The 20,273-nt window shown below is 35.4% G+C and overlaps 1 protein-coding gene across 5 annotated transcripts; it reads right to left on the bottom strand.

Annotated features, from left to right (window-relative positions):
- Nucleotides 1-1,993: 1,993 nt before the first annotated feature.
- Nucleotides 1,994-20,273, bottom strand: DECR1 (2,4-dienoyl-CoA reductase 1). 5 transcript variants are annotated; one of them, XM_087890789.1, is made up of 12 exons: nt 20,093-20,228; nt 19,035-19,126; nt 18,903-18,949; nt 11,644-11,843; nt 11,061-11,118; nt 10,841-10,927; nt 7,659-7,806; nt 3,836-3,935; nt 3,543-3,615; nt 2,966-3,112; nt 2,564-2,626; nt 1,994-2,138 (listed from the first exon to the last, which is right to left on the bottom strand). In XM_087890789.1, exons 4-12 carry the CDS (start codon nt 11,763-11,765, stop codon nt 2,079-2,081), a joined length of 858 nt encoding a protein of 285 aa, XP_087746915.1. In that variant the 5' UTR covers nt 11,766-11,843; nt 18,903-18,949; nt 19,035-19,126; nt 20,093-20,228; the 3' UTR covers nt 1,994-2,078. The 5 variants fall into 5 exon arrangements, with proteins under 5 accessions (XP_087746915.1, XP_087746916.1, XP_034278297.1 ...); XM_087890790.1 differs by having other exon boundaries at nt 18,903-18,946; nt 20,093-20,222; XM_034422406.2 differs by lacking the exon at nt 18,903-18,949 and having other exon boundaries at nt 20,093-20,273.

The raw sequence follows: 20,273 nt of genomic DNA, 5'->3' as shown, positions 1-20,273 counted from the left end.
TAGTGATAGAAATCATTTTCAGGCAAATTTTCAAGATCTGTATGAGATCTTAGCAGGTGGGGCTGAGAAAGATTCCTGACTGAAACCTGGAGAGCTTTTTAGAATAAAGAGGATACATTGGTGGTCTTTATAAAGATTTTTATCTCTACTTCTGGCCATGATGACTACAAGTGAGGGAAACTGCCATATGACAACACAAGAAAGGCCGTAGGTTTCTCCCTTATTTAGACAGTGCCAAGCTAGACAAAACAAAGTCTGCTCTGAAGCTGGATTTTCAAATATATTTATTTGGATTTCAGAATTAATCTATTTCTGGCTTTATGCAGTACAGGTTTATTAAATTACACCCCCCCTCCAAATCAAGTTGATTAGCACAAGTTAATAAACTATAGCAATCTGAATAAAGTTAAAGAGAATGTGAAAACGCCACCAATCCAACTGACCTTAAGACTGTGGTCCGAATTCAGTCACTGTATAATACTTTCAGATTTCTTTTACGGATTATTTGGTTTACTTTATACAATGCGGTGTCAATTACTGAGAACTGAATCTTGTTCCACCTTCATTGTTCTTAGAAGTCTGTGACAAAATTAGAATTCAGCAGTTGTGCATTAAGCAGACACCAACAAACACATCAGATTTCAGGGCCATCCAGTTTATCCCCAATGTCCTAAATGCCAAGTTGGAATGAAGGGAACTGTCGCTCCTATAACTTCCAAAAGGTGATCATATTAAATGCTTCTGCCAACATTTGCAAAAAAAATTTCAATTCAAGGATGCATTCCATTTTTTGTCAGCATCAAAAAATTGGAACAGCATCAACTCAGGATGGCATGTGAATTTATTTCATTGTATCAGTGATGTCTGCTGGTGGTTTCAAATGAAGGGAGTATGTGATACAAACTGTCAATTATTTTCAGGTTTTATAACTAGAATATTGTGTTATGGTTCCCTCTAGTGGACACTGCTTCTTACAATATTGTCAACATAAGATCAAGATATGATTAGAAGATTCAATTTCTATACTAAATGTGGAAGCATTTAGATTTAATCCCTGCCACTTCTTCAATTCCTTTATTAAATGGCACAATTTCTCCTTTTATGTAGACTGCAGCATGATGCTTCCTATAGCCCAAACACATCTTTATTTTTCTTCATTGTAGAAAGTATGTTTCACAGTGTATTTTTAAAAATGTTTTCTTACCAATGCTGTAGCTACAATAATTTTATATATTATCATTGTAATTCAAATGCATTCCTTCCGAATTATGGACATCTGTCTGATTTTCACTTAATATAAATGTAGACTGAAAAGATAGTGCCCTATCTCACAAGCCTAATATTAAATGGTAATATTTGTACAGAGGCAACTCCCATTCTTAAGATTCTAGACAATTCAAACAAGTGAAAAATCCACTTGTTGCTCAAGATAGACTACTGACCATAAACAATAATACAGTCTTCAACTTACGACTGTTAATTTAACAATGTTTCAAAGTTACAATGGCCTTGGAAGTGAGTGATGACCTGTACTCACTTACAATTGTTGCACCACTCCTGCAATCACATGACCACAATACAGGCACTTGTCAACCGGCTAACATCTATGACTGGTTGCAGCATCCTGTGGTCTTGTGATCAAGATTTGCGACTGTTTTTGATAATTTCTGGCAAAAGAACAACAAAAAACCCAACCCTTTGGGGAAGCTGGGTTCACTTAACAGCATGATTTGCTTAATGACTGCAGTAATTAGTTTAATGCCTGTCTAAAAGTTGTCATAAGATCCAGTCCAGCTTGACTTACAACCTCAACAATTTATAATGGAAATTCTGGGCCCAATTGTGATTGTTAAATTGAGAACTTCTCGTAAAGAAAAAGGAACTATGAATGTATTAACATTTAACAATTTGTGTATGTCTGTTAAAATATTGCCTACAAAGAATGCAACATTGGAGTTTGTGAACATAAAATGGATACACATGGACATACAGATAATTATCAGCAGCGGTGGATTTTATTGCTAGAATACAGAAAATTTTAGAAAGAAGCTATATAAAAAGTCACATAAAAATGTAAATTATGAGCCTTTTGTTTTTCGTATCATTTGTTCCATGATATTCCACTGGTCATTGGTGACCTAGCATAGAAAAGAAAACACTTTAGTTGAGATGCTGATTTTTTTAAACTATCATCATGTAATGTGTCGCTATAATGGGCATGACCCTGCCAGGGATAATGTTCTTAAACTGCATTCAGAGCAGAACAGATCCTCAAGTAAATCAATGAGACTTAAAGCTTAGTACTCAAATCAAAAGTATATAGTAACATTTTAAAATTCTAAGAAGAAAAATAACTCTTAAAAATGGTGGATAGAGGTGGCAATAGCCTCATGAGGCCTGGATTGTTTTAACCAAGCATGAAAAGCTGACATTGGGAGGAAAAATGAAGAAATATGATGGGAAGCATAGCAGAATGGACGGCAGGATTAACTGATTACCACGCCTGATAAGAGTTTTCCATTTTGTAGCCTTTTGTTACAAAGTTTTCCTTGTAAATTATTACCTTACGTAATTCATTGAATTCTCCAGCCATAGACACGTATTCCCCACCATCCATTCTAATGACCTGTAAGATTGATGCAGAGGTTGTTCCATTAAGAAATTCAAATTATCAGCTGAACTAGCTTACTTCAGTGGAACTTTTGTACAAGAAGAAATACCTTTAAAGTACTCAACTTCTGTGACTTACTGAACTGTACTAAATTTGCATAAAGCATTCTTTCCACTAGGCCGTAGGTAGTTTTTAAAAAGTTAAAGAGTGATTCATAAAGCATTCTCATCATGCCCACAGAGCTTGATGTAAAAACGCTGGAATTAAACACCTTCAAGGAATCAGGTGGCGCTTGGGTGTAATTACACTTTTCTAACAGCAGCAGTGAGCTTCATGCACCCAGGATCAACTTACTGCTCCATTAACCCAATTCGCATAATCACTACAGAGGTAGGTGGCAAGGTTGCCGATCTCTTCCACAGTTCCCAGGCGACCACAAGGAATTCTCTGGATCATTTCTTTCTCAAAGATCCCTGTGGGATCCAGGCGGCTGAAGGCTCCCTGGAAAAAAAAAACCAACAACAACCAGGGGGAAAAAATGATTGTTGTAGCAAAAAGATTTGTGGCTTGCAAAAAGAAAGTAGAAGAAAAAAGAACAATAAAACAAAAGGGAAAAAAATGTGATCACAAGGAAGCAATTCTAAAATGTCACTCATAATTATAGGAACTCCTTGAGTTACGACACAGCTGTAACTCCGGGTAGTTGTAAATCAGGTCACTCATCTGATCGACCCGATTTTACTACTTATTTTATGGCCTTTTTTGTGACCTTTGTGGTTAATCAAATTCGCAATCGTTAAGCAAACCATTGGTTTGCAATGGGTGCGGTTTTGCCAAAAACTGGAGTTAAATCCATACCCAACCCTGTGTGGGGCAGTGCTTCTGGTCACTGCAAAGAACTCAGTTAATTTATTAATGGGTAATAATTTACCTTTGTCCTTATTGGACCTGGTTGAATCACATTGAATCTCATGCCGTATCTACCCCACTCAGCTGCAAGAGACCTAGAAATCAGCAGAAATTAATTAAATATTCTGCACCCAGAGATTAATATAGCTGCAAAATGTAAGGCTGCTAAATGAGCAGACTACAGTTCTGTGAAAAGTATAGACAGATCTAAAATGAAGGTTTACAGGAGAAGCAGGAAAACAGCTAAATTTGATTCTCTCCTTGAGAGAATCAAAGGTATCAAGAAAAAGTAATGCATTTTTAAATAATACTCACTTGCACAGGGCATCTACACCTGCTTTGGCAGAAGCACTTGGTACTACAAACCCAGACCCGCTTTCTGCATAGACGGTTGTAATGGCCAGAAATGCTGCCCCTGAAAAATTCAGGAAAATTCTGTTATAACTTTGACCTGACAGTTGACTGAGCTTTTTTTATATTTCTTGTAGAAATTGGGATGTATCAGTCAAGACCGAAACACTAGCATTTACATCTAAACCTTTATGGACATGTAGGTATCTGTGTATCTGTACCTATTCATACAGATGCACACAATGCAGTAATTTCAGTTTTCTGTTTGTAGACTTTAAAAGCATCCATTTCAAAAGAAGAAAGAATACAATTTTTAAAAAGACATTCATACCCATATTTACAACATTGTTTTGGCAACAGAAAGGGATAAAAATTATTATTTGTACTATTTGTGATTTGCAAATAAGTCACCATCCATTAGACGCTTAAATGGATTATTATATTTTATTTCTTTACTTTGCAACTAAGTTCCAAAGGCTGCAGTTTTGTTGACCAACTGTTAATAAAACAAAAACTGATCATATATTTGACGACATGTACTTAATCAATAAGTATGTACACTTCATGTTGAACATATTACTGGCAATATAAAGTTAAAGAAAAAATAGCAATAGCAATAGCACTTAGACTATATACCGCTTCACAGGGCTTTATAGCCCTGTCTAAGTGGTTTACAGAGTCAGCATATTGGCCTCCAACAATGTGGGTTCTCATTTTACTGACCTCGGAAGGATGGAGGGCTGAGTCAACTTTCAGTCTGGTGAGATTCAAATTGCCAAATTGCAGGCAGCCGGCAATCAACTTGGGCGTCCTCCTGGATTCACGGCTGTCTTTAGAAGAGCACTTGACGGCCGTGACCGGGAGGATTTTTCATCAGGTTCCCCTGATCCGCCAGTTGCGTCCCTTTCTGGATTGGGACTCCTTACGCACAGTCACTCATGCCCTCGTCACCTCCCGCCTGGACTATTGTAACACTCTCTACATGGGGCTCCCCTTGAGGAGCACCCGGAGGCTCCAACTGGCGCAGAGTGCGGCCGCGCGGGTGGTAATGGGAACGACATGGCGTTCCCATGTAACACCCCTCCTGCGTGAGCTGCACTGGCTCCCGGTGGTCTTCTGGGTGCGCTTCAAGGTTTTGGTTACCACCTTTAAAGCGCTCCATGGCTCAGGACCTGGGTACTTGCGGGACCGCCTACTACCACCAATAGCCTCCCACCGGCCGGTACGCTCCCATAGAGAGGGGCTCCTCCGGATGCCGTCGGCCAAACAATGCCGACTGGCGGCCCCCAGGGGGAGAGCCTTCTTTGTGGGGGCACCTATTATCTGGAACGAGCTCCCCCCGGAGATACGGAGGATCCCGGATCTGCGTACCTTCTGCCGCGCTTTAAAGACCTTTTTATTTCACCAGGCGGGCCTGGCCTAATTTTCTCCCTCTTTTATAAAAGATTTTTAATTTTTAATATTTTTTAGTATTTTATATATTCAAATTTTAAAATTGGTTTTAAATTGATTGGGGTTTTAATTTGTCTGGGCCAAAACTATTTAATTTGATTTTAATTCCACTTTTAAATTTTGTATGTATGTATTTTATAGTTTGGCTGTGCACTGCCCTGAGTCCTTCGGGAGTAGGGCGGTATAGAAATAAAAAATAAAATAAAATAAAAAATCAGCAGAAATAGCCTGCAGTACTGCATTCTAACCACTGTGGCTCAGTATTTATGTATTTAACTATATGACATATAGTTAAATTGGATAGTTAGCATAATTAATGATCTTATATTTTTTATAAAAATGTGCTTTACAAATGGTAGCAGTTGCAAAATAATGTTTAAGCATCCATATAAATGTGATGTAGATATTTCCTTTGTTTTGTTTGTAGTGTCAAGCGAGACAAAGCCAAAATGGTTTGTAGGAATCAGTTAATAATAAAAGTGGTAGCCATTTTCACTAATCATTATTACAAGGGTTATATGAAAAGTGCCTAACATTCCATAAAATGCCTAGTTTGCATAATTTATATCTACAAGCAAAATTTACTGTATGTGTAATGTTTAGTTTAGTTTATTGTCACTGCACCTCGTACAACGAAATTAAATGCCATCTTCAATATACATTATACATAAAACAATAAAACAAAACACACATCCTTCACATTCTATACAACTTAATTGAAAACCCTTGATATTGCATTAATATTGCACTATACAGTAGAATTCAATATAGTTACTGCTCTGGGATAGAAGCTGTTTTTCAGCCTATTTGTCCTTGTTTTTATTGTCCTGTACTGTCCGCCAGATGATCATAGTTCAAAAAAAGGGTGCCCAGGATGAGATGAATCTTTAAGAATGTTTTGAACTTCCTTAAGGCAGCAGGAGCTATAAAGATCTTCCAAAGAGGGGAGAGGGCAACCAATAATCCTCTGGGAAATGATGTTAACCCTCTGGAATGCTGTCCTATTTGCCACTGTGCAATTAATTGGCAAACCACATACAGGTGCAGTAAGTTAAAATACTCTATATGGTGCAACAGTAGAAGGTCACCAGCAGTTTTTCATTCAGTTGTTGTTTACTGAGAAGTCTTAGGTAGTATAATCTCTGCTGGGTCCCTTTTTTTTTCTCAAAAAAGTTTTTTTAATTTTTATAGACAAACAAACATACAATACATAATCAATCCATCAGTGAATCATCTGCGTGCATCTTTTGTGTCTTCTCCCTACTCAATTATTTCTCATATCTTAATATTTATCATTTCATTTGTTATAACATTTCTCCCCCCTTTCTTTACAATATTACTTTATACATATCTCTTCTCCAACCAATCATAAAATTGCCCCCATATCTAAAAATACTCCAATTCCTCTCTATCTTTAAATATCAAGGTCAATCTATTCATTTCTGCACAATTCAATATTTTCTTAATTATTTCTTCCTCCATAGGATTTTCTCTGCTTTCCATCTTTGTGCAAATACTACCCTCGCTGCTGTTATCACATGTACAATCAAATATATATATTCCTTACTAAATTTCTCTGGTAAGATACCCAATAGGAACAGTTCAGGTTTTAAATCTATATGTTGTGTAATTTCTTCTAACCATGTTTTAATTTTCATCCAATAATTTCTTGCTTCTGGACATGTCCAACACATATAATACGATCCAGATAACTAATGACATTTTGCTGGGCTCTTTTGACCAGTGCTTCAATATGACTTTATTTAATTATTTTAAATCTATTTTAACTTTTGTGTACAAATGTTTTATTTTGGCTGTTCACCGCCCTGAGTCCGAAAGGAGAAGGGCGGTATAGAAATCTGAAAAATAAAAATAAAATAAATGAGCACCCCAAGTCAGGTCCTTTTTTATGATAACAACCAGAAACTTAAAACTAGCCACTTGCTCCACTTGGTCTCCATTGATAACCAAGGTCTGGATGTCTGATCTATTCCTGCTATAGTCCACTATAAGCTCCTTGGTCTTATTGGTGTTAAGGACCAAGTTATTATAATGTATAGCAATGGCAAGACATGAACTGTTAAACAGGCTAACAGCAGCTCTTCCTTTGGTACCTGATGACTGTAAAGTAGCTTTTCCTCCAGAAGGTGGATAGGTAGAAAAAGTTGACTCATTTTCCCAAAAGGGTTTGCTAATAACTAACAAAGTATGAGGCCTATTTTCAGAATAATGAACTATACTAAAAGCTGAAATTTCTGGACATCTGCAAGGAAACAAACATAGATGTCACTTGCATTCAGTGACAAAATAGTGATGTTGATCAATTTGTGCTTACCTTTCTGGGCTTTAATCAATTCTTTTCCAATTTGCAACGTTACAAAAGCAGTACCATTCAAAACAATATCAGTGATAGCCTTCCATGCATTTGGAGAAAGACGTTCAGAAGGAGAAATAAAATTTCCAGCAGCATTATTTATTATTACCTGAAATAAAGAAAAATACATTAGATCTGCATTTGGTATACTGTTTACTTGAGATAATAAATAAGCAGTTACCAATTTCTACGTAAACAAAAGACTAACAGTCAAAACTTGTCATGTCAAGTAATACTTCTGGCTTTAAAATGTGACTATTTCAATATAGTCATGTGAAAAAATAACTACCATATATACTCGAGTATAAACCGACCCGAATATAAGCTGAGGCACCTAATTTTACCACAAAAAAATGGGAAAACTTATTGACTCGAGTATAAGCCTAGGGTGGGAAATGCAGTAGCTACTGGTAAATTTCAAAATAAAAATAGATACCAATAAAATTACATTAAGTGAGGCATCAGTAGGTTAAATGTTTTTGAATATTTATTTCAAAGAAAAACAGTAAACTAGTTCTGTAAGTGGAAAAGAGGGTCAACAAAAACAATATGGTATCAACAATAACTTTAAAAGTACAACCTTTAAAACCTTAGCTCAATCAGCAACCAAGCTAAAACACAAGAGTTAAAATCCTTCAAAACTGGATTTTTGATCTCCCTTTTATTTTGAGACATAATAGACTAGTTTTACACTATAACTAAATTACACAAGAGAATGTAGTATATATACCAAAAATAATTCAATAACAATTTAATCTGATACATTGGGTTAAGTGACATAGGTCTTGATCTAATTTCAGGCAAGTTCAAGCCTCTGTTAAGAGATACCTGCATTCTCTCTCTCTCCCCCTTCCTTTTTCTTTTTTTTCTCTCTTTGTCTCCTTCTTTCTTCTCTCTTTTTCTTTCTTTCTCCCTCCCTCTCTGTGAAAAACCCCAGAAGGTCTTTGGTAGGAGGAAGAAAAGCCAGAAGTTTTGAAACGTTTTGTAGCTTACCCTGAGCAAGGATAGCTAGTGCAGGCACTTACAATAAGCTCTCAACTAAAGTTCAGTGTATGTGGGGATCCCCAAACAGTGAAGATGAAGTGTGAGTAAAAGAGTTTACCCTTCCCTCCCACCTCCACCCTCTTTCTCCTTCTCATCTGGCATTCTTAGAGCTCCACTATTGATTAGCTTAGCCTGAGCAAGGATAGCTAGCAGCCAATTACAATAAGCTCTCAACTCAAGCTCAGTGCACCTGGGGATATTCCCCAATTCTTTCACTGTTAATCCCAGTGTAATCATCTTTATAACTTTTGTTATTCACAATATCGTATCTAAAAACCTCCTTTTTATTATTACTATCCACCCGTACATTACTTATTCATATTTAATCACATTGTCTTTGTCTTCTTTATTTCCAGCCGTTGTGTCTTGTTTCTTCATTTTCTTGTCTGCTTGCGTACACTTCATTTCAGCTTCAATGTCCTCAAATTTTATCCTCCATGTATCATTTTAGTTCACCTGATTCTAATTTTAAGTATTTGAGATAGTGATGAACATAGGAAGGTACTTATGTTTTCCACATGCAAAATCTGCATTGAGGTTTACTTAAAATTACACAATGAACTAGAAAAAGCAAATGTGCATGATATTTTTTTATATCTATCAGTACTGTTGTATGTTGAAATAGGTTAATAAAATAAAAAAAATCAATGGTGTGTACTTTTCTCATGACTGTGCCTAAACTTTCTAACTGGCAAGTAAAACTATGCTAATAATAAAATAATCTACTATTGCTTATTCCAGTGTTTTTCAGCTTGATATGGAATGCGCAGCTGGAGAAGTAGTGGAACGGAATGCTGGCAATAGCACCATGGCTTCCCAGGGAAGAGGCACAACATTCCACAGAGGACCCCAAAACAAAAGACTTCAAAGTCCTGAACTAGATGGGGAAGGGAAGGGAGGAAAAGGTTCAGGGTAGCCACACAATACAATCTCTCAGAATACATCTACTAAATTGGGAGATTATAGCTTTAGTCTGGCAAGATTCAGTCTATTAGGTGTAAGGAAATAAACAACTGGATTTTATCAGATCTCACTGCTTCGTCTTTGGACTTGGGCCTGACACTAAGCAATTTTTAGATGGACTTCAATTTCCAGAATTTTTCAGCCAGCTTAAATAATAGTCTTTCCTGTTGGTTTATGCATGCTTACATGAGTGAAATGTTATATCTAAAAAAGCCTTGACATATGTGGCTGTATATCAGAGGGTAATAAAGCTGATTTTTATGATATAATGCAATCTATTATGAATGGATCATGAAGATGTCCAAAATTCTTACTAAAATGTAAACTTTAACATGTCAAAATGAGATCAAGAAATATTAAATAACTTAATAGAAATGAAATCAATCAAAATTAGTTTTTGTCATTAGACCAAGACCAAACTACAAATCCTGACATGTCACTCCAAAATCATGACTTTCATTCCAGAAATTAAACCTTAATACAAACAAACCATGCTAGGACTTTGCCCAGAACAATTTGAAGAAAATTTTATCAATATGAAAAATGCTGTACATTAGAAGGTATGCTCACAGTACAAGTCCAAATTTCTACTGGAGATATGTTTAATTAAACATATCTTAATTAAGAGAGAAGGAGCAACTCCCTGAATCTTATAGACTAGTTTTCTGATAAATTATTTTTCAGGAGATTCTGATTTGCTGACCTTATGTCATATTATGGCCTGTTCCACTGGATGGGGCTTTATGGGTATTATCAATTAATATGCATTAGTATTCAATTATCAATTAGTATACATATAGATCAGTGGGTCTCAACCTTCCTAATGCCGCAACCCTTTAATACAGTTCCTCATGTGGTGACCCCAAACCATAAAATTATTCCTAAAACCACTGAAAATATGTGTTTTCTGATGGTCTTAGGTGACCCCTGTGAAAGGGTCGTTCGACCACAAAGGGGTCCCAACCCACAGGTTGAGAACCACTGAGAGATGATAGTTAATACCTTGTTACTGAAATTACAATAAAAGTCCATTTGTATTGCCTTTTGCTTGATTAGTTTACTTATATGACATTCTTTTTTGTTACATCGTACATTATTTTTCCAGGAATAATAAATCAAACTTTTCAATTACGTACATCAGGATGCCCAGCCACTTCAATTAATCGACTGACTGCATTGGTAACAGACTCTGGATCTTTCACATCACACTGAATTGCATGAACCTGCATAATTACAGTAAAATAATTACATAACCACCAGCAAAAAAAATGTTTAAAGAAATTAAACATTAAAGAAATATAGCTTTGCATACTAGATTCAGATGATGTGCAAGATACTAATAACAATTTTAAATACCTTATTTCCAGTTTTGGAAGATATTTCTTCTGCTGTTTGATTCAATACATCAAGTTTCCTGCAAATAGTTATAAATGTGAGTTCTTATTGTTTACATAACAATAAGTATTCCATATTTATGACACTATAATCCTTTAATTTGGGATAGAGTTGGAGTTACTGGATGGAGCTGAGAGTTTACTGGCTGGATGTCCTATCTGACACCATACACAGTGTTATAGTGTATATAGTGTTATATAGTTTAGAAAATGCAGTTACAGATTCTTCATATTGTTCCTTATATAACTGTTATTCTGTGCTAATTCATACCAGATTCATGCACCAAAGAAATTCAGAGTCTTAGGGTCTATGGGAGACTACCTTAGGCTCTCTGAGAATTTATGAATTTCCTCAGAAAACAAAGAGGCAAACATGCTCTTAGGAATTTCTCTGCCCTTGTAGTAAAAGTCTAACACTGTTGTGCCTCATCCAGTACATAACACTAAACAAACAGGAGTTTATCCAGCAAGGAACAATTTATCACTCAACTAGGATGAATGGGAAGTAAAAGAGAACATGGAGATGTAATAAGTTTTGTTTTTACCGGCTTGCTATAACACATTCTGCTCCCAGATTAGAGAATGCATTTGTTATCCCTTTTCCAATGCCCGTACCACCACCTGTAATAAAGGCCACTTTCCCATGAAAAGCATCTGGTGGCAGCATCACTTTCTGAAGCGGTGTAAAGAAGGAGCCTTGACCACTCTTCGTTTGATATAGTACGTTTGTTCCATGGGTGAAATGCTGGGGGGGAAAAAAGGATAATTTTAACTAGAGGTATTTTTCAACTGTAGACATCGCACCAAGGCAACTGCTACTGTCAATAATAAGTGATAATGTATATAAATTTTTTCAAGCATTCTGCTTTACATGTCTTGATATAGCCATGATCCTTACAAAAACATTTTATGTAAAGTCTGTGACTAAGTTCACTCATTACTTTAAGGTATGATTTGCTTAACTTAGTAAATAAATCAGTATTGGTTTACGAAAGAGTATAGTGCTTTATTAAATAAAGCTATTCACACTAAGCAAACATTGCTCGGCAAAGTAAAATTTCAGCTCATAATTGATCCAATGCTCCTGAAATCAATAACATGTACCAAAACAATCTCGTTTCATTGTTTTCTGTTTAGATGATATTACTCTGACAATGTGAACTGCCCTGAAATATTATGCTACAGAAGAAGTGGTCTGCAGAGGGACAGGGATACTCTCCAGAAGATTCCATTCCTAAATTGGTGACTCTTAATCTGAATGTTTATTTACATACACCACATATTTCTGGAAGATGCTCTGTACCACTACCATTATAACAAAACCACAATGTTGGCTCTCATTTTAAGACCCTGTTCCTATTTTAATGAGATATTGCTTCTAAGCGTCAGTATATTGCCGTCAACAATCTGGGTCCTCATTTTACCCACCTCAGAAGGATGGAAGGCTGAGTCAATCCTGAGCCTGGTGAGATTCGAACTGCCAAATTGCAGGCAGCCCGCAGTCAGGAAAAGTACAATACCCTGCAGTACTGCATTTTGACCATTGAGCCACCAAGGCTCATATGCTTCAGAACTTCAAGGTTGGCATCCAAGTAAGAATTATATATAATGGGGATAAAATGAAGAAAGGTATTTGTCCTGCCCTGAAATTTTTGGAGGAAGCGAAAAATAGCTCTTTGACCGGAACTAGTTTTTTCTTCATTTTCTTCAGTACATATAAATATATCATTAATACAGTTAATAATCACTATTTCTACCAAATAAGAAATGCTGGCCTTCAATCTTCAAATCATTTATTTTTCCCCTCAATTTTGAAATAAATATTAAATCATTTTTTCATTCTCTTAGTTCCAGCTTTAGTCACACCTAAAATTGGTCATTACCAGTTCAAGTCCAATTAATTTCAATGGCTCTGCTATGTTTCATTGTATCAAATAGTTGCTATTAAAATGGTTAAAGGCCAAATTATATTTAATACATGCATACACTTCCAAATCTAGTTCTTAAGAGGTTTTAAAGATCTTTAAACAATATTATGAATCTAGATATTCATGCAAGACAGCTATTTAGTTCTGAAGTGGAAAAGATGCTAATTCTTTAAAGAAGCCATGACTTTTTTTTTGAGCTCACACAGTCGCTTTGCAGTTCGGGTTCCTTTGTGAGGAGAAAATGGCAGGATCTTCAAACAGTGAGAGCAGTTTCCTATGTCTAAAGAAGCCTCTTGAAATCTCTGTCTTTATAATGTAGAAGAACAAGAGCATGGGACACTAAAATTTACTAGGTACAAAATTTACTAGATAGGGAAGGGATATACAGTCATTTGTACCTTCTGTTCAAAGGTATCAACAAAGATGTCAGCATGAATAAGGCTAAAATAATGGTACAGATTTCTAGAACATTAATGATTATTAGTTGCTGGTTAGCACCATTATCTGCAGAATCAGATAATTTAGTCAAGTTACACCTATGTTTGCCAAAAGTCCATGAAACAGATTTAATCATGTGCCAAAATTTGCATGGCCTATATGCTAAATGAACAGAATTAAAAGAATTACATCCTTTTATTTTGTTGAAAGAGTAAACCAAGATTATTGGACAAAGTGCAAAGTGCTGGAGAGGCCAGCACTCAAGTTGTACTGTGATGCCTCACTTAACAATTCTGTTTTATACATCCACGCATGAACTCATATTCTTCTGCAGCTGTTAAATGGACTTTCGGGTCCCCAATACACAACATAATCATTATCAGAGATATAAATGCTTACACAGTATGGACATCAGCTTCAGGTTATATTGCTCCACCATCGGAACTAAACACTATCCTTAATTTTGACTGAGAATGGATGGGGAAGATACAACTCAAAAACATTTTACTGACTGTTAAAGAATAGTCCCTATTAAAGAAGTAGCCTGTGATATATAAACCTACTACAATGAATTTTATTCCTTATAGTTCAAATTGCACAATGATGATCTACCTTGATCATCAGCAAACAATAAAAATGGTAGTAATTGGAGGTTTATATACAAAACTATCTTATTGATTTTCTTCTTACAATTGGCAGAGATATATTACAAACCTAAAGTTTTGTTTACTAGGTACTTTTTATCAGTCTCTTGAATATGAGTTGCTTGCAAACATATCATGTCTTGATTTAATTTTTTCAGATAGTGAAATAGCTTTTTTCTTTTTTGTGGGGAAAATTTGTCTCATTAACATTCCATGTTAAAATCTTACAATCCATGCATTATGAAGAAGTTTCAGGAACTCCAGCTATAGCTCCCATCTCCACAGCATGACCTTGGTCAGCATCACACTTATCTTTTTCTTTAAGACCCAATTCTTATGATAATAGATCTTTATCTTTTGAGAAATTGTGCAGTTCTGATCTGTAGCTTTCTGAAAAATCCTATACCTTGGGTACTGAATTTAGTCTACATTAATTCTTAGAGGTAAAGAGGGTGAAAATCTGGGTGTGTCTTATAGTCCAAATGTAGCCCCGCCCAGCCTCTGAAACATAGGTTTCAGAGGCTGAAAAAAAAGCAAGGGGCAGAGCTCACAACCAACGAATCTGTTGCTAAAGTTCACCTCTGAGAAAGAGCTAATTGGGGGTATTCCGGGAGGCCAATCCATCCCAATCAGTTTTTTTCTTATTTTTCTCCTCAAAAACTAAGGTGCATCTTATACTCCGGTGCGTCTTATAGTCCAAAAAATACGGTAATTCTTCTGACTCCCATCTTTCTTATAACTTTTCAGTATTGAAAAGTACTTTGGGATTAGAATGGGGTAATAATCCCACAGTTGGACAGATCCACTGAAAAGAATTAAAGAAACACAAGGGAAATTGCCCCAAACTTATTTTGATCTCATTGATATTTTAGGTTTGTTTGATTGATGTATGGAGATATAAAATAGACTGGTGTAAGATTACACTTTCTTTTCAGAGAGACATAAAACTTTTTCTAGAATTGACATGATATGGATTACAAAAAAATTGCTCTACAAAACAACTATAGTTAATATTCTTTCAAAATCTTTTTCTGATCATAACTCACCTTAAATTTGGGCCTCAGTCTTTTAAATGGAGATTAAATGAGTCTAGTTTTGCAGACAGCACAGTTTGTTGAAGATTATAAACCAGTATTCCAAGATTATTTTAATAATAATCTGGGCAAGGGAATTAACTTGACAACAGTTTAGGATGATTGTAAACCGTGATACGAGGCTATTTCATACAATATAATACATTAAGAAGAAAATGGATGGAACAATCCAAAAAGTGTTAGATAAATTAAAACTGAAGAAAGAAAACTTCAAAAATCACCAGAAGATCTTAACATTCTTAACCAATTAAAACTATAGCACAAAAATTTTCTTTGTTGACTGCTTCAGATATTGAAATATACAATACCACCACTTATTTGCAAATAAACCAGGGGGGTGGCTGGTACAGAAATTAAGAAACCATACAGGAAAGGAGATGATAATTAAGCTTCAGGAAGGAAATAAAGCTTACATGGATAACAAAAATATTCAAAGACTCTTTCAGAACTATTATACTAATTTATATAAGAAACATGAAGTTTCATTAAAACATATTGATGTTTATATTTTGACTCAAAATCTTCCTAAACTTTGGAAAATTACAAGTAAAATTTGAACAGTCCAGTCCAGTAACAACCTCTGAAATAACAGAAGCAATTAGAGCCTGAGTGGCGCAGCAGACTAATGCTAAATGTTAAAGGTAGTATTTAGCTTCCAGCTGCCTGCAATTACTGCGAGTTCAATTCTCACCAGGCTCAAGGTTGACTCAGCCTTCCATCCTTTCTAAGGTAGGTAAAATGAGGACCAGGTTTGTGGGGGCAATAAGCTGACTTTGTATAAAAATATACAAAAGTATGAAGGCTATTGCTTAACGCCTTGTAAGCCGCCCTGAGTCTCCGGAGAAGGGCGGCATATAAATCAAAAATTAAAAAAAAAATTCTAACAAAGCTAACTTAGGTAAAGCGCTGAGATTGGATGGTTTATCAAGTGGATTCTATAACTTTTAAAGACCAATTACTTATTCCAATGAAAGATTTAATGAACTCTACTCTACAAGGAAATTCTATGTCTGATTCATGAAAAAATGCCTACATTTCTTTGATACCTAAGTATAGACTTCTGTGAAAAAGTACAGACCAATTTCTCTTCTTAACTATGACTATAAACTGTTTACATCCATTTTAACTGAAAGATTTCAAAAAGTTTTTTGAGATTTCATACATGAAGACCAAGTGTAGTTTTCTATCCAGAAGCCAATTAAAAGACAATGTGAGAGTAATCTTCCTTTAAATGAACATTTACAACATCATAGTGACTAACAGGTTGCCTGTTTTAATCTTCTAATCTAATTTTCTTAGATGCAGAAAAAGCTTTTGATAATTTCAATTGGAACTTTATGTTTAAAGTAGTCAAAAAATGGATTTTGGATTGGGGTTTTTACAGGGATTGAAGTCCATTTATAAACTCCAATAAGCATGGATTATGATGAATGGAGATTTGACAAAACCATGTGAAATCCAGAAAGAACAAGACAGGGGTGTCTTTTATCCCCTTTATTATTTATCCTGGTACTGGAACTGCTAAATAGGGACATTAGATAAGATGACAGAGTAAAAGGATTACAAAGTAAAGCACATCAGTATAAACTTCGTGCTTTTGCTGATGACTTGGTTTTGATTTTGCAAGACCTGTTGAAGAACATTGAATATGTTATAAGGAAGATTAAAATATTTGGAGAAATGGCAGGTTTAAAAATAAATAAATTAAAGACAACAATATTGACTATGAATATGAATGTGGAAGAGCAGAGGAAATGGAATTTAAAATTGGATTAAATTATGAAACAGGTAAAGTATTTGGGGGTGACTCTCATTAATGCAAATTCTAATTCAAATGGCCTATCTAGATCTACTGATATTTGTAGAAGATAAAAACAAGATAAGATAAAAAGAGAACAATTACGAAGTGAAGGATTTATTGTTGATTGGTTTAATTATAATATAAACTTTCAAAGATTAAACTAGATAAAAACTTGTATTTGCAGGAATTAAATCTGAACTGAATAGGCTTTTATGTTTTGGAGATAACTACGTAATTGCTAACATGTATAAAATGTTATTTAAGATGAATCTGGAAGATGAATTTGTTAAAGATTGTATAGTAAAATGGGCGAAAAACTTTGGCTACAATATAATTGTAGAACGATGGGAGAATATATAAACTAATGGTTTAAAATTTACTTTGAATTACAGTTTAATTTTTTTTTATAAGATGATATTGGTATTGAGATAGACTGTGCTCAAATATAGAGAGAGATTTCCAACAAGTTTTGGAAATGCAACCAAAATCCAGATACATTCTATTATATGTGGTGGTCCTGCAAGTATGCTAAATCATATTGGATAAACACAATATTGATAATGCAGAAAATATTTAGAATACAAATATTATTGAAACCTGAAGCTTTTCTTCAGGTATTATGAATAAGCCAATTGAAAAACCGTTTGGAATGTTATTTCTTTTCAGGGGGACATCGACAGTTGAAGAGTGGGATTGACTGAATAAGCAGAGATGGGAAAATTAACTGTTCTGATTAGAGACAACAGATTAGACAAATTTATAAGAGACTAGAAGCCATTTGTGGATTTTCTACAGGTTAAATACAATGACAGATGGTTAACAGAAGGATTTGAAGATTAGGGGTAACCTGTTGACTATTGATGTTGGGTCAATTTGATTATTAGATACATAGATTTTCATGGGATATTTGTTTATGTAATATAGTATTTTTTGTTAAATACAATGGAAAAGTTTATAACTATTTGTAGACCTGTTGTATAAGGGGAAGAGAGTATATTAGATTTTTTTGTATCTTTCAGCATTCAGCTGGGGTGGATTTTTTCTTATGTTTAATGTATATGAATTTGATATGTGGCCTATTTTTCTTTTTTTGCACACAAGTTTCCCCCCCCCTTTTTGCTGCTAGTACCGGATGTTTGTTAGTTTGTTTCTTTTTTTCCTTTCCTTTTCTTTGTATTTTATATTTGGTGATAAAAGTATAACTTTTTTTTAAAAAAAAGAAGTAGCCTCTGATTAAAAATAAGCATTGTAGCAAATTTAATTCTGCTTAAGTGTTAATTCAGAAGTAAATAAGGAAAAAAATTCAAAAATTCTCAGTATTAAAAAAAAGGCTGGTATAAGTGTCACATGTACAAGAAATTGAATAGTTTCAGCAAACTGCAATTTGAAGGCATGAGCATTGTACATGTTGGCCCAACTGTGCTGCTCTTCCTGAAATCATTAAATTGAGAAAAATGGGTAAAGGTAGGTTAAAACTATCATTGATGTTAAGAGAGGATTATGGTGGGTGAATTAGAATATCCTTACACATAAATTATAGTTCATCTAAAAATTAGGCAAATCATCCACATGTTAAATAACCACACTATACACAGGAGCTTCAAGTTATTAGCAAGCTGCTTCTTTTGGTTGGGAAATAGCATTACTCATAATTTGAGCTGCATTTAGGACAAAGTTCACATTAAAACATCTTCACAGAATATTTTTCCCTTTTCCTATTAAGTGATTCATTAACATAACACATGTGTTGCTATTTATTAGAACCCCTGTAATCAAAAGGCATTTGATAGTCATACCATATCTGTATTTATTGATTACTATACAACTTAAGTGCAACATAAGCATGAATAGCAGAATGACAAAACAGATCATAAAGTTGCAAATAAAAAACAAACAAACCTGTATGAGAAATGGAGTCAATTGTGGGGGAAAAAGATTCTAGGCTGCTAAGGAGATAACAAGATCACTTTACTCTCTAGGTTAAAGGTTATCAGCAAGTTAAAGAAATGGTAAAAGTTACAAAAGTTTTACCTGTGGTAGAGAAGCGGGATGAATCCTAGCAGGCATTACCTTGAGCAACAGCAGTTAATAGTTTTCAATTGGTGCCCAGCCAAAGTTCAAACCTTTCAAAAATCCACCAAACGCTAAGAATTTGTTATAGGTGTATTAGTAAGAAACAATTACTAAAATCTTTCATAAAATTTGGTTTTGATAAGCTTAAGCGTTGGCCTTATACCAGAATGAATGAGTCAGTACCTCACTCAAACTTAATTCTGTGCACAACTCAACCACAGCATTTTTAGGCAATCTATAGTAAAGAAAAGTTGGCCAGATCTTCCCTTCCAACAACATGAGGCAGGACTCCTATTTATACTCCATACATATAACATACACACACACAAACACAACATAGGATGTAATATACTAAATTAAGATAAAGCCATAATAAAATCACTATAATACGGAGCCATAGAACTACAATGCAATAGATATTATAATGGGGTGTATATGGACCATATACCCCATATAAAGATGGGATTTGGTGTACAGACTACCTCCTCCACCAGGGTAAAACCTTGGGCAACTTTCTGTCTTAACAGAGCGGCTCACAGTCTATACACAGGGCGACCGAAATGGATATTATACAGAGGCAGCATTTAGACAACAGTTCTTTTAAGAACTGGCTGACCAAAAGGACTATTATATGTATAGAAATTACGTACTGAACGCTTCCTTGAAAGCCAGGAGTGAGTTAGTAGTAATAATTAAACTTTTGGGTTGAACTATTACTACTTAATAGTAATAGTTTCGGGGGTGTTTAACCATTACTAGTGAATAGCTAGTAACAGTTTCGGGGAGGAGAAACCTAACTCCTTTATTATTCCGCATCTGTCCAGAAACGGCTGTATCTTTCGCTACTCTTCTCCGCCCTGCACTTTCCAGGGGTCTCTTTTTTGGGGGGACAAAATGACCGCTCCGGGCGCCGTTTCGGGACTCACTAGAAACGGCAATTGTTAAATTCGCCGCCTCCCTGAAGAGAGAGCTGAAACGGCGCCCGAAGGAGAAGAAGAGGGTTTTGAGCTTCTCACCCGCACAGCCGCCGAATAAAGCCGCGGAGCGAATAAAGTCTGCGAGCCGCACCGAGCGAAAACCCCCATCGCCATCTTCCCCTCTCCGGTGGCGCTTCGGAAACGCCTCCCCTTCTCCGCAGTCTAAGAGACCGCGGGGATGGGGCCGAGGGGGCGGGGCTTGACAGGAAGCCCCTCCCCC

The sequence above is a fragment of the Pantherophis guttatus genome, chromosome 3 (genome assembly GCF_059756535.1).
Source record: "Pantherophis guttatus breed Tessera chromosome 3, ASM5975653v1, whole genome shotgun sequence".
NCBI classification, from domain to species: Eukaryota; Metazoa; Chordata; class Lepidosauria; order Squamata; family Colubridae; genus Pantherophis; species Pantherophis guttatus.
Note: the sequence above shows the minus strand (reverse complement) of the source record. Positions and strands in the feature narration are given on the sequence as shown.